The 16259-nt window shown below is 34.9% G+C and overlaps 1 protein-coding gene across 1 annotated transcript in view; it reads left to right on the forward strand.

The window, feature by feature from the left end:
• The window catches only part of LOC118763956 (probable G-protein coupled receptor CG31760), a 64706-nt gene that overhangs the window by 16554 nt on the left and 31893 nt on the right, over positions 1 to 16259 (forward strand). Inside the window, exons 3-7 of the mRNA XM_036504017.1 lie at positions 1014 to 1695; positions 4588 to 4758; positions 13195 to 13348; positions 13974 to 14309; positions 15981 to 16049. Of these exons, the coding sequence (XP_036359910.1) occupies positions 1014 to 1695; positions 4588 to 4758; positions 13195 to 13348; positions 13974 to 14309; positions 15981 to 16049 (1412 nt within the window). The remainder of the gene's footprint in view (positions 1 to 1013; positions 1696 to 4587; positions 4759 to 13194; positions 13349 to 13973; positions 14310 to 15980; positions 16050 to 16259) is intronic.

A 16259-nucleotide genomic window follows, 5' to 3' on the forward strand; every position in this document is an offset into this window, starting at 1 on the left:
TAAAGACAGATACATACATACATATTAATGATTTAATGCTCAGTTGTAAGAAAATAAACCTAATAAGATGGGTTACTCCATACATTTGTAGAGTACAAATTCAGCCAGCTAACACATCGTCGGACGATGGCTTAGCTGGGCGAAACTTCGAAGTTTTGGGTGTTTTGCGATGGGAGTTCAAACCCTAAGGTCGTAAATATTGCCGTTTGTCCTTTCAGGTTCGACAATGGCAGTCTAGGATGATGCGCGTTTTTTAGTACTTATTCAGGTTGAATCTGTTTGGAATTGAAATGCCATCTCCTGTCAGGATAGAAAACGAAATCAATGACATACCTGCAAGACGTTGTAACCGAAAAAAAGTGGGGAAAAAACTAAATGACTTGAACTTTACTTTCCTTTATTCAGCTGATCGAAATCTAGTAGAACTCGTAATGACTTTGGACATAATACGAACGATACAAGTAATCAATTTGTTGAACCCCTAAGTCAGGACATGGTGGATGACGACATTCGAGACCACTGCAGCTCGTTAGATGACTCAACTAACGCACACACACACACACACACACACACACAACCGTATTAAACGCACACACATACACCCACAACCGTATTAAACACTCATGCGCATATTGCATATTCAGGCACACATCATGACAGGGAGGTAGAAATATATAGTTTTGCTATAAAGACGTACAGAGAGAGAACTATCGAAATTTTGACGTGGGATTTCCTTTTACTACATGTTCTTTGTATCATATTGTTCTTTATATATATATATATATATATGTGTGTGTGGTGTGTGTGTGTGTGGTGTGTGTGTGTGTGTGTGTGTGTGAGCCGCATGGTTTGTGTATATGTGTGTTTCGGTGCTTGTGTGTGTGCCTGTGTCTGTGTCTGTGTGACTGTGTGTCTGTGTTTATATATAACTATCAACGTAGTAGAGAAAATTAGTTTGCATTTAAGTGTTATCATGCATAAAATTTCAATTTATTTACGTGTCTCTTCCACAGACAGAATTACAGAGCTGAAGAAAGCGTTGGAGTACGTTGAGAGATTAAACGCTTCAAACTGTAAGAATGGTACCAGTGACACCTTAGCACTTCGACTCGATAGAACAGTTTGGGACCAGTATGCGAAAGTAGCTTTGAAGACAGCAAATTTTGTCAGTAAATACTTACAAATAAAATCGATTAATGGCAGTTTAACAAACGACGTCAGCGAAACATTAAATCAAGAAATATCGAAATCTAGTAGAACTCGTAATGACTTTGGACATAATACGAACGATACAAGTAATCAATTTGTTGAACCACTAAGTCAGGACATGGTGGATGACGACATTCGAGACCACTGCAGCTCGTTAGATGACTCCACTAACAAGCAACTTAATTCAAGCTTTGATGAAAACCTTCGCAATGTAAGCGATATTCTCACAATATTTTATCTGCTTGTGCAAAACAATATCGATACGTCCTCAAAAATAATAGTCGGATCAGCACTTGCTTTAGAGCCTTACGTCATCCCAGGTCTGGAAATGTTCAGTCCATATGCTCATAAAACGAGTTCGACTTGTATAAATCTTGAAGATCTAGCTCTGAAATACAATTACATGGATAAAAGTGTTCAATGGTATTTCTCCGTGTCTCATAATCTCAATGAAAGTCAAATAGAAACAGAGACAGTAAAATATGGGTAAGTTACCTTAAGGTATATATTGGAAACTGTAAAATGTGTGGAAAATATTGGTAAGGTACCAAAAGGTATGTTGTAAACAAACACTATTATTGCTAATGTTATTGTTTCTATCCTTATTGTTCTCTTATAGCAGAAATAATTTCTAGACATACTTGTAAAACATTTCAAGAAAGTTTTATTTTCATCTTTTACTTGTTTCACTCTGAGGCAATGCTGGGGCACCGCCTTTAAGGATTTAATCGCAAATATCAACCCCATCCCCACTACATGATTTTATAGCTTGGTGGTTGTTCTATTGGTTTCTTTTTGGAGAGTCACCAATGTACGAAGCGGTAAACAAACTAGCACCAGTTGTCAAGCAGTTTTGGAGTTACAAACACAAACACACACACACACCACACACACACACACAGATAGATAGATAGATAGATAGATAGATAGATAGATAGATAGATAGATAGATAGATAGATAGATCAACATCATCATTGTTCGACCGTGGTCGAGACAATGGAATTTACCATGCTACGCCAGACTTCACGGTCCATCATAGCATTACGGAGGTCCTGTTACTGGACGCCCGTATCCCTGGAGTGATGTGATCTCCAGGGATAGATAGATAGATAGATAGATAGATAGATAGATAGATAGATAGATAGATAGATAGATAGATAGATAGATAGATAGATAAATAGATAGATAGACTTCTCTCACTTTCCGTCTACCAAATCCACTCACAAGTATTTAGTGGATGCGGGGATATAGTAGAAGACACCTGTCCAAGGTGGCATGCTGTAGTTTCAACTCGGAAGTATGTGATTGGAAAGTATACTTCTTACAACGCAGTCAATTTTATTCGTGTTTTTTTTTCTTGCTATTGTCTTCAGCTACTGTATGTTTCATTGAATTTACTATTACAAAAGCGTTTACTGCGTTGAAGGCAGAAGGATAATATCCTCACATAATTCTCATAGTGATCTGAAGTCACTTGTGGGATATTCCTATCAATAACGTCATTTAAGATCCTATTTCGCCTTGTTTTTACAGTAGTGAGTGTAGTACAGAGAAGCTTCTTATTGTAGGAGAATAAAATGAAAATCTTGTAGATGAGAAATTCGAACGTCTCAAGCGAAGTAACAGAAAACATATGTTTAACTAAAAGTCAGAACTCTCTTACTATTGTCCCATTCGTTAACTGTAGTTAAATCAAATCATTCAACTACGGTAGTTGCTGAATAATATTCTTAAGGCCGCAATTTACTCACACGCAACATCTTTCAGAGTTTGTCACTAATTTAGTTCTTAACCAAACTGAAAACTGTTAAAACTTTTGAAGAGGACCGATCCCTAGCTACATTTTAGCATTAAAAAATTGAGATTTGATCCAGTAGAAAAGAGTTTACATCAAAATTAGTACGAACGTTATAGGAGAGTAAGGAACGCCACCAATCGAGTTTAGATCTATATAGCATTTTTTATTTTAAAAGCAAAATATATTTATCTTAGCTTCAATGATTGAAGAAAGCAGGAAGAATTTCATAGTTTTGTTCCCATGCAACAAAACTTTTGAATCAAAAAGTTGTGAAAAATATAAGGCAAAAATTGGATTTAAGTACAATCAACTTTTCTATTTTAAAAACAAACTATATTTTAATTAAGCTTAAATGATAGAGCTCAAATCGAGGAATTTTATATCAATCTCATGCAATGAAGTTTTAAATGAAAAAAGGTTTGTGTTCGTCTCTCAAATTTGAGGGTGATAATATAGTTCTGTACTTTTTAATGAAAATAGTTCTATAAGGGGAGTTTTAATACATGTCACCGGCGTCTTTGAGGTAAGTAAAAATTATCAACGACACCGCTAATTGAGACATTTGACAATTATTAGTTAGTATAATCGCATAGCCTGGAAAAAACATGGATTACATGGGAAAATACGAGCAAGAGAAATAATATTCTTAAGATTATTAATCTGGAGAATTACAAGACAAGTTATTACACTTGGAAAAGTTCAGGACAGCTTATTACATCCGGAAAAGTTCAGAACAAGAACATTTCTTATTTAGATTTTGCAGCTAAAGATAAAATTTGAATATAACAAATAATTTGATTTTAATTTACAAAGTAACGTTATAATTAAAAAAGGTACCATTATTTTGTTAAAATATTGACACACAAGAATATTTAAAAAATGAATGCCGAAAGTACCAATATAGCTAAAGTAAAATAGTATATATGGTAAGCAAATTCATTATGTAAAAAATAGAAAATTAGGTCAAGACTAAAAATGTGAAGACTTGGCAATAACTTTAGCAATAACCCAAGTAATTTTTACTGTGAATTTGTTACAGGTAGATTTTACTATAACATATAGCTAAATTTTGTATTATTCTATTTATTATACTAACTAATCGTGTACAACTATTATTTTTTATAACCTATTTTCAAATTTCTTATTAATAATTAATAATTTTGTGCAATTTTTAATATTAATAGAAGTAACATGTAATAACATATAGAAGTAATAACATTTTTAGCTTTAATAAAAGCTAATATTTTCTAAATCTAAATACTTTATTTGAAATTTTATCCTAAGCTGCAATATTTTAAGTAAAAATTTTCCTCGTTTTGTACTCTACCAGATGTGATGATCTGTCCAGAACTTTTCCAAGTGTAATAACTTGTCCTGTTATTTTCCAGGTTTATAATTATTTCTCTTGCTCATATTTTTTCCATGTAATAAATAAGATGGGAAAACTGGCTCAGAAATATTCAAGTTATGAAATTGATTTCAAAGCATCATTATTACAATAATGAATATGAATTAATTGAAATCAAGACTGATGAAAATTATGTTGATAAAGATGAGGAAAATTTCTTTATAATTTTAGTGACATGACCGTAGGCATCAAGAAGTCGGGCATAAATACTTATGCTGTTGCTAGTCTGGCGAATGGTTACTGGACAAACCCGTATTTTGATTGTGGTGGTGGCAACATTTGGATGGTAACGTTTTCAGCACCAATACTTTGGATAAGTCCAAACAGAAAAATATATTTCAGGTAAATTGTTCATTTTCATTGTGGTATATTATTTTATCAGGTTTTTCAGGTTTTTGGTTCAACACCATCAACACCATCTAAAGTAAGCGGTTTTCTGGAACCCGGTTGAAGCGATAAGGCGAAGTCAAATGGATGTAATGATTAGCTACCGAGAAGTAAAACAAAACCATCAGGAATTATTTTCGCAGTTTTGCCTTGTTTGATTTTCTGTACTGATACATACACACGCACGCACATACACAATGTGCGTGGAGAATTGTCCTGATCAAACAAGACCCCTTTACTCAGTTTTCTTAGATGTTTGTTCTTGATAAACTTTCGTAACTGCCTCAGCATTTTGGCATAGAAATATCCATTGAGGTGTGGCCCTTTTGAAGATAATCAATAAACACAGTGCCTTTTGCATCCAAAATACTAAGGTCATCGCCTTTCCTGCAGATGAAACGAACTTGACCTTCTTTGGATTCGGTGAGGAAGGGTGTTTCCTCTGCATAGATTGTCTCCCATCTTATGTTAGGAAATGTTGAATAAAACCCAACTGGATCTGTCTCAATGTCAGATATTAACCCGTAATGAGATCAACCTGATGCGCTTCAGATGGGTGTCAGAAGACGTGCCACCTATCGTGCAGGAGACTTCGTCGTGCCAAGTTCATTGTGCAGTATATATTCTCAACTCTCTCATAGTAATCCTATTAGCATTGGCCATTTCATTTATAGTCAATCACTTGTTATCCATTAGCCTGTGATAAACATGATCAATGTTTTCCAGCTGCAGGATATCCAGATGCTGGATCATCTTTAAGGCTCTCCATTCCCGTCCTAAATTCAGCTACATACTTTTACATTATTAATAAAGTCAGACCTTCATTACCTAATGTAGCATGAATGTCGTTGGGGGCTAAACCCTTTTTTCTGCAAGTACTTGATAACTCCACGATGCCAAATTTTGTCTATATTTAAGAGAAATCGTTAATAGTTACCTTTGGAATCTTTGAAAAGTGCGATGTCAGTTTAGCTGCAAAGAAATGATGCAGTTATTAATAAGAGAAGTTGGAATTAATGCATACATCTCTAGCATCACTCCTTCACAATCAGCCTATGGGCCTTTCAGCCAACTCTCCTATATAAATAAATAGGCTGCTTGCTTTTATGCTTTTCGTCAAAGTGATGTAGACTTCTGTTGAGCGATTAATGATTTAAAAATCGAGTAAGGCTGTCCTAAATTTTGTTTTCAATTTACAAAGAAAAAATTAAATTTGCTTTGACTATTTATTTACTACATCGGTTATGTGTGTATGCGTGTGTACGTGCGTGCGTGCGTGCGTGTGTGTGTATATAGACAGACATATAATTACACACACACACACATTCATAAAAATGTGCATAAATAATGCGCGCGCGCATCCCAAGACTTGTAATGTCAGCAGTGGAATTTACCTGATGGTTCTCGCAAAACCGCCGAGCTAAAAGTCCCTCGAGAGATATCTGATAGTTGATTATTGGAAAAGAAAACTAAAACTGTACAGGACAGCTTTTATTAGTCTGTCTAAAACCAAAACAATAAATACTGAAACTGATATGCTAGGCTGGTTGACAGTTACACGTACTACGCTAGTAGCTAAAATCCAGGAGATGCTTATGGACAGAAATAAAAGGCTAATTCCATGCTTGAAAGAGATGTATAAATTATATACCACACAATGTGCAGATATATACCACACAATGTGCAGATAAAAGACAAGGCAAGAGAAAAGAAACAAATCTGGGGCTGTGATGAATAACTCCTCATCAACGAAGCCAACCTTGACGAAAGCTGGTAACTTCGAAATCTGCTACCTGTATGTATAATAAGGCGATTGGCTGTTCCTCACATATGGATAAAAGAGTGTCTACACCTTGCTAAGTTTCCAACTGTTATAGTTAATGCCGTTAAGAGACTAATGACTACAAGGTTCACAGATGTATCTTTAAGAACTTAAACTAGCACTGTAGTCAAGAGAATTATGCTATCAACAGATTCGTTTCAGGCTGATAGGTTATTTGTAATACTTTCAGTTCTAGCAGATCACCTCTAAAAGCTATAGATGAAAGAAAGATTTAGTTTTCGAACACCGTTTTTTGTCGATGATCTTAAGCTGTATTGGAGTAACATTCTTGACACAAAAAGTTGTTGTAACTGCTCACAACGTTCCAGATATAGGAATGGAATTTGCTCAGGACAAATGTTCATATTCGATAGTCAAACAGAGAAAGGTTATCGATCAGGCATAGAATATGGATATCAATGGCCTGTCTCGCCTATCACTAATGATGAATGTTGGAAATGCTTTGAAATCGTCGAGAAAATTGTATTTCTTGTTGCTGTAATACCAGAATGACAAAAGAATACTTCAGAAGACTTAGGAAGGTATGGAAGTTAGAGCTGTCTTCATTAAATAATACGATATCGGACAATGCTTTTGCAATACCAAGCTAGTACTAACATTCGGGACATTAGAATGAACGTTTGAAGACATCTGCAACAAATTATTGGTACCTTCTACACCAACTGGGACACTGGCAGTATCTATATTAAACAGAGGGATAGAGATAAATTTATAAGGTCCGCCAAAACTGCTTTTATATACCTCATTATATAATTTAGACTACTGTTACTAAACATCAAATTTAGAAATGAGTACACCACATGTGTTCTCCCCAGTAAAATAATAACGGTATGAAATTACGCGGAGACTTCTGAACAAATACTCCGAGTTTACGGCTACTACACGTTAAACAAGAGTGGTTGGACTGACCTACTTAAACAGAGAATTGCTCATCATACAAGTAGAAAGATATGCATGGGTACATGTTCTGCAAGCAAGAGAATGGGAAAATTAGTAGCGTGTCCTATCCTGGACCACTCATAAGTATTTCACACTTCACTTAGAAAACTATAACTTTTCTATCCATGAACAGGGGGTAGTTACTAAATTACTGACCAACAAGAGATAAAGATGCCGCTAAACCTCCACGCTGTGATAGACTATCAACAATACTATATAGGTGTGAAATCTATCGCTCATGTCAAGGCTAACCAAAAATGTCTGCAAGATACTGCCTTCTCAGGAGAAATGAAATTGTCGCTAAGAAGATCCACAATGCTACGTGCAGGAAGGATTGTCCTGACGGCCATTTCAAGGGCACATCAGAATCAGAAAGTAACCACATCTTTAAAGTTCTTTTAAGAACATACTGCTGGAAACGTCCAGTTAAAGCAATACCCGGTATAAGCATAACAAGCCAGATATAGTCATATGAGATACCGAACAAAAGTTGTGCACAATTGCTGAGATTGGTTTTCCAGTGCATGCATGTGTCTTTTCAAAAATTCAATGAACAACTTCAATGGGGAGACCAATAATATTTATGGTCAAGCAATAGATTTTCATATTTCCTATCATAGTTACATAACAGGAAATTTGCATATAAACTCCAAACGCCTGGTTCCTCCTTCAAATAAAGAACAGAGCAGACAGATTCGCATTCTCTAATTATCACCATACAATCGGTCAGAGAAAAAGTTAAATTTGTAAAACATTCATGAGGTTCTCTATTTGAGGTACGTAGATGAACATAGACACACAATCATATATATATATATATATGGTAAGTAGCTTGTTTACCAACCACATGATTCTGGGTTCAGTCCCACTGCGTGGCACCTTGGGCAAGTGTCTTCTATTATAGCCTCGGGCCGACCAAAGCCTTGTGGGTGGATTTGGTAGACTGAAACTGAAAGAAGCCCGTCGTATATATGTATATATATATGCGTGTGTGTGTTTGTATGTTTGTCCTCCTAGCATTGCTTGACAACCGATGCTGGTGTGTTTATGTCCCCGTTACTTAGCGGTTCGGCAAAAGAGACTGATAAAATAAGTACTGGGCTTACAAAAGAATAAGTCCCGGGGTCGAGTTGCTCGATTAAAGGCGGTGCTCCAACTTGGCCGCAGTCAAATGACTGAAACAAGTAAAAGAGAGTAAAAGAGAGTATACATCGAATACACACGACCACACCTACAGAAATAATAATGAAACACTTGTGTTCTGTAATGCCACACGAGTCCAGAACTACAAGTTCATCCACATGCACACAGCGCGCGCGCATGCACACACACATACACACACAATAAGCACCCATACACGCATACTGACATAAATTCAGGTAATCTCCCCACCGAGGTGTTGTAACTTAAATGAAAGAGCCATGTCACTTGCGACCAATTTGAATTGTGATGGAAAAAAATAACCTTGATATAATCCTGTACATACTCGCATATATACATACGTACATATAAACATACATACATACATACATACATACATACATACATACATACATACATACATACATACATACATACATACATGCATATATCATGTATATTGTCTGCAGTCTTGAGTACCAGGTATTTACTAAACTAAATTAAGTGAATCACGAATTTTCTGTACAAATATGATCCACCTATACTATAAACACAGCAAACAGCTATAATCAAATACTTTGATTATTGATTACTAAGATACGTATAAATCCTCAGATTTGGGTGTGACTGTATAGTCGATAAAATCCACTTCACAAAAGAAGAAGTACTGCGTTGCTTTATCAACACCAAAATGATGGATGTCGATCTCAGCGGCAATTCAATTCAAATCGTAAATAAAAGTAAATATTTAATAAATATTACGAGTCATTGCGCATTAAAAAATGTGAGAGCAATTCAATTCAATTCAAATCGTAAATAAAAGTAAATATTTAATAAATATTACGAGTCATTGCGCATTAAAAAATGTGAGAGATAATAGGAGAGAGGGAGAGAAGGAGAGAGACACAGATGGAAGAGAGGGATGCAAAAAAGAGAAAGAAAGGGAAAATAGTATCCAACAAACAGTGCAAGTAGTCAGAAAATCAGAGACGGTGTTGGTCTGTTGCTATACCTATATGTTGATATAAGCATTCCAGATGCTTTGACGTATTTACAAATTGCGAATCAGAACATGTCAACATGACATTTAAACATTTGATTGAAAAATACAAAAATAAAAAGAGAGACACACTGTTTGATCGATAAATTCACTATTGAATTTTTTGTTAATTGGTTAAATAATACTGCACTGAATGATGAATGGTAAGGTACTGGAAGCAGAGTAAGAATCCGTTATCTAATTTTCGTCATACTTCTGACGAAATGAAAAAAACTGACAAATGTTATTTTGATCGCAGACTGACAAATCTAATACATAGCTGAGGTGACGCTACAACAATAATGATTTTATCTACTATAGACAGAAAGCCTAAAATTCTAAAGAGTGCTAGTTACATCATCCCCAGTAATTAATTGGTAATGTTTTATCGACTCTGAAAGGCAAAGTCAACTTCGGCGGAATTTGAATTCAGAGCATGAAGCCGAAAGAAGTGCCGCTAAGCATTCATTCCGGCATACTAACGATTCTTCCTCAAGAAGACATTTCTATTACAAACTCAAGGTCAGGAACTTTTGACGGTGAGACTAGTCGGTTACGTCGACGCCAGTGCTTATTTTATCGACCCCGAATAATAAAAGGCGTAGTAGACCTCAGCAGAAATTGAATTTAGTGTGTAAAGACGGAGGAAATGCCCTCTAAGAATTTTGTCCGGTTTGCTAACGGTTCTGGCAGCTCACCGCCATAAAAGAGTTAATAATGAATTCTAAAATAGAGCGTACATTTGGGAGGAAGAGTATAGTTGATTATATTGAAAACTAATACTCAAAAATAATTGTTTTTAATAATAGCAATTAAATGTCTTAAATATATATATATATATATGAGATTATTGTTCATTCCAATAAGAATTTTAGGAATATTTACCTAATCATTAGAGATGAAACAATTTTAATTTACGTTTTTCAAATTTATATGAAAACATATTATATATCAAACTTTGTAATTTAATGCTCTGAACAGTTATTATTAACGAGTTTATATTTAGTGCAACTGAACATCGTGAAACTGTCTGTGTAGACACGCAAGTATGCGCGCGCCCGTGTATTTGTATAACCGTATGAATTAATGCAATCTGATTATTTACGAATGAGTCTATAAAATATATTTATGTGTATATATATATATATATATATGCATATCACTATATGTTAAATATATACATGCGCGTGCAGGTTTGTAAACATATATATATATAAATGCATGGCAGGACGAGGTAAAATGTCTATATGTGTGTGAGAGTGATTGTATGTGTGTGTGTCTGTGTGTGTGTACGTGTGTGTATGTGTGTGTACGGGCGGCGCGCGTGTGTGTGTGTATGTTTGTGCATGTGTGTGTGCGCGAGCGTGCATGGAAAGCCATGAATCGCCTTTTCAGCAGGACACCTGTTCTTTATCTATCATACTCACATTTCTCTCAGTTGAGGAGTCTTCTCTTGCGAATTATTTAGCCACTCTGGAGTTACTTGGTTGATCTCTTGCCGATGCAACGAAATGCAGCATCCAGTACATTCTATCATATGACCGATGTTTGCAAGGGTACCCAGCAATAAAAACCATGTTAAAGCATATATTGGAGGTCAGCGCATTCCACTGGCTCGTCGGTGCAAGTTGAACCCTCCAACACATGCCTGCATAAAAAGAGACACTAACCGCTTATGACATTCATATGCGCATCTATGTGACTCGATGTTTGTTTTCCACTCGCAAGATTCTGGTTTCAGTCTCACGGCATGACATCTTGAGCAGGAGTCTTCTACTATTGCTCCGGGCCGATGTATATATATACTCGGTCAATATTTTCAAGTGATGCACGAAAGCTACGTTGTCAGAGCTACTTTGCCTGCTCGAAGACACGACGAGTTGAAGTAGCAGAAGCTCAACATCGCAACAAAGACACAAATCAATTTTTCGTGGACCAAAATAGACTCATGTTAATCGACACCGAACATATAAGAGCGGCTTTTCACTAGCACTTCGATCGACTATTCGGAACGAGTGGCTGGCATGAAGGCTGGATGTGGTTCAGTGTTTATCTCGTCTGTTCAATTTGCTATCTGGTACTGAAGCGAGTGCAAAAAGCTCGACATGTGTCTACCAGTTCAAAGGGGACTCTTATAATTGCCTAAAACGAGTTTTCTCCATGGCGTATTGCAGTGTAAAGTGACTTTATACACGTAATTTAAGTCCCAAACATTTTGGAACTAATATCAAGTTTGTTTATATTGCACCACCTATATACATAAAACCAGAGGGGTGCCATCACCGACATCTAAACAATGCAAAGTGCATTGGAATCACATGATAGTCTGGTTTTGTTAGAAATACATTAGAGGTGTATGGATATGATAAGACTTGTCTTAATATATATTTTTTTACGGCTGAGTGTAACATTAATATTTCAAAGTTAACTAGCAACTTATAAGAGGTCGCATCTTGAGAGAAAATAAAATAACTGGAGATTTTTCAAACTACATTTTGTAATGTATAGATGCTTTTCTTTTCTTTCCGGGTTACACATCGCACAAACCTGTTAATAACTTTTAATGCACGTATTACACACACTTTCATTTTTAAAAGACAGTCAAAATATTTTAAAGAAAGCTCTCACTTGTAGTTCGCCATTATTTTAATCCACCCAAAGTGCCATTAAAATGTAAAAAATCAACTCAATGCTTTACTTATATTTTCCTGATTATTGTTGCTTTCTCACAGGAAATCTAATGCGACGAAATACTTGTCTTCCCATTCTTAATATTATTAATATATAATAAGATGTGAAAACGAAATGTTCGTTAAAAATGTACATTTTCTATAATGTCACTTATCGAAAACACCTTAGATTGTTGAAAGTAAAACTCGTAAGAGGAATATCTATAACGCCATGAAAGTTAAAAACAAAACAATTTTAACCATATTTATATAAGAATGAAGGGACGCATTTATGTGTTTAACAAATCTCAAGATAAAATAAATATTGTCATTTCATACTATGGGCCGGAAATTTAATTTAGAATGCTTAGATATTTCTGCTCATATTTTCATAGTCAATATTCTTCCTTCTAAAGCGTTCTTTGGGAAATTGAAATACATCTAACTGAAAGTAAACTCTTCATTTCTCCATCGGAATATTTTGAATGAGTCTGATTCTCAGTAAACATTCACAAGTAATCTCACTGAACGTTTCATCATTTATTGTTGATGCTGTTGTCTCAAACTTTATGTCCTTCTTCAGTTTAGTAAAAGCTTATGGAAACTGGCTGTGAATAAAATATTAATGATCATATTAGTAATGAAGGCAACATTAATGATAACGTTTCGTTATATTATTTAAATGAATGACGGTTTTTAATTTATTTTGCTACAAATTTCTTTCTGTTATCTTTTTCTTCAAATATTTCTTATGCAATCAGAGGTGTTGCCACAATAGATATCGAATTAACAAATATTGACATTAACCAATGTGATGTACAAGGGGATATCACGCAAGATATTAACCAGAATGCTAAAGCAAAGAAGATTGTGGATATTTTTCGGGGAACGCACAGCTGCCAGAAAACAACGAAGGTATGCTTTATTACTTCTTTCCGATTGAAATATAGCAGCGAAAACTAATAATTCTGTGAAATCGGTGGTGTGCCCGTCAAATTGCTATTTAGCAACCATATATTTATTGAGTTCGTGTGTGTTCATAATGCTAAACATTAAATATAATAAAAAGGAGAGGCAGCAGAAATAGATGATAATAATTCTTAAATCGAATTTTTGGTACAAGGCCAGCAATTTTTAGGTGAAGGGATCAGTCGATTATATTCGATCCCACTGCTCAACTTGTACTTGCTGTTTTATATTTTCCGACATGTCAAAAATATTGCTGGTGCTGCTGTTGCTCTTTTAGTTCATGCTTCTTCAAAAAACAATTTTAAAAGAAAAGCTTCAAAAGTCTTCAGTTTTCTGTGGAATGGATAATGCGATTGAATATCATTTATGTTTTTTCTCTTGCATTTAATTACATTTGTGATGACTCTCTTTATCTACTGTTTGCTTAACTTCATGATTATAAATTGAAGAGAAAATGTAATAGGTTAAGGCCCATTGGTTAATACGCTGGCACCTCCGGACATATTTCGAACCTATAACTCATATTACGAGATCTTAAAATTACTTACATGCGTTCTTTTCCTATTTTCAGTGTGTCCATGTACCCAAATGCGGTTTTCGGCGTGGCTGTTACATATGCAAATGCCTTGATGGTTATTATTTTCCTTATAAAGATCAACACGCTCAATATTTCAATGGTTCTGATTTAGAAGATTTTTATGGTCAGAATAAATTAAATTCATCCAATGAACTCAATAATTTCCAATGCTTACCCTGCGCACGGTATTGTGACACATGTATCGATTCATCACCCTGCATGCATCAGCCAAACATTGCAATTCGTGTGATGATCTTGGTAATGTCAGCAATAACACTGCTCATTATGATTGCATTAGCAGTCGTTGTCTGCCATAAACGTAGTCAGCTGGTAAGTTAATTAAATTAGTAACGTAATGCAGCTTAATGCTCATAACTAAATATCATTAAAATACTTATGAAAGAATCTTTCATATATTTCTAGAACACCTTTGAATAGATCTAAAGATTCATTGAGCTAATGAAAGAATAGCAAAGCCTCTTCGAAATCTCGACATCTTAAAACTGAAATATGGATAGAATGAATAATGTAGTTTCAGATGAACTATAAAATATGATGGGCGGCTTGTGAGGGCTTATGACAATGTTACACGTTGCATGATCATGCCATTGGCCACTAAACCGCCACCCCACCAGTCTAGGCTACTTACGAGGGTTTCCAGAAACCCAACATAACAAAACCAAAACCTATCAACAAGTCAAATAAATCTTTGATAGCGCAATGGCTAGGTAACATTAGAGAAAATTAGAGTTGGAAATTGAATATACAGTAAAACTACAGGGAGTGACAGTCCCTGAGTTCTAGAAAGAACACCAACCTAGGAGAGGAAAAACAATAAGTTAATATCCTCACTGGTTTACAGATACAAATCTGGTGCATTATTACCAATGAAAGACCTCCAGCTGTGTGTTAAACAGTTTCGCTGTCTTGTAAATGTTCGAAATATTATAAGGGCTAAGGGAAACAACTATGACAGAAACAGTGGAACGCAGATGATTAGACGGTTTTGTTGTCACATTCTGCCAAGTCCCTAGCATCTCCTAAATCCAATCTTATGTCCTGCAGCTGAACCCAATTTATTTGGGACAAGAGATCGTTGATAATGTGGAGTATGTTTTAATTACTTAAAATTAGGTCACGATCAAGACATGACTTTAAAACCAACTGACTCAGGCATCTTGGAACTGCAAACACACGGGGATCTTTCGTTGTAGCAATCAGGGTTTATCGCACGCATGTATTAATGAATACTGCTGCTAGTTATTTCGTCGTTCGTAAGGGCTAGTAGTTTTTAAAAGGCAAGTAACAGAGAAAAGAAAGAAATTTCAATGTATGCATAATAATCACAATATAAGAATAGTTTTGTAGCCAAAGGTACTTTTGATTAGGGCGATTGTCGCTAATGTTTTCTTACAGAACAAATAGATAAAACAACTCTTCAGTATATTGGATATCGCTAAACTGAGAAGCAGAAAAACAATATCGTGACAGCAATTCTATAAAAAATTGATTGAGAAGAATAAAATTCTTCGCATTTTATACAATCTTGAAGAATCAATCATTTCCTGAAACGTCTTGGATTATTAAGAGTGACACAAAATCCTTAATGTTTTAGGAGTGTTGACTGAATTAAAGACAAATCTACACATATTCATCATATTATCATAGGAAATGTTCCTTGAAGCTCTAGCACACATTTTTGGCAGTTAAGTAACTAGAAGCACTATAATAGTGTTTCATCGACAGTAACACAATTAAAGAATTGTATCGCTTTTAAAATCGACAGTTCTGTATCTAGACAGGCATTTCAAGTCTACATATAACATTCCTAAAATAGAAATATTGATTGTAAGTTTTAATCCAAATAAACTCAATTCTTTTATTCTTTGTGCACACAAAAATTTAAACAATATGGAAATCCTGATATAATTATGCACTATGATCTCAGAAACTATTTTGCAATATTTTATAATAAATATAACATTCTTATCAAATTTTCAGGTTATCAAATCAGCTAGCCCAATATTTCTCCTAATGATGTGTTTAGGTGGATCCATTATGTCATTTGAGGTACGTACTTCTAGAAATATATTGATATGTTTCATAATGTTCATAGAATTGAACTCCTAATATTTAAGAACAAATTTTCATAAGCTAGTTCATTCCAATCGATTTTATTTTTGTCTCTCATTTTTTTTTTCTCTCTTGAATTTATTTTAATTCACATAAAATTCTAATATCGTCGAGAATAGGTAACGTTTTCAGGATAGTTGGTAACTT

The sequence above is a fragment of the Octopus sinensis genome, linkage group LG1 (assembly GCF_006345805.1).
Source record: "Octopus sinensis linkage group LG1, ASM634580v1, whole genome shotgun sequence".
Lineage (NCBI taxonomy): Eukaryota > Metazoa > Mollusca > Cephalopoda > Octopoda > Octopodidae > Octopus > Octopus sinensis.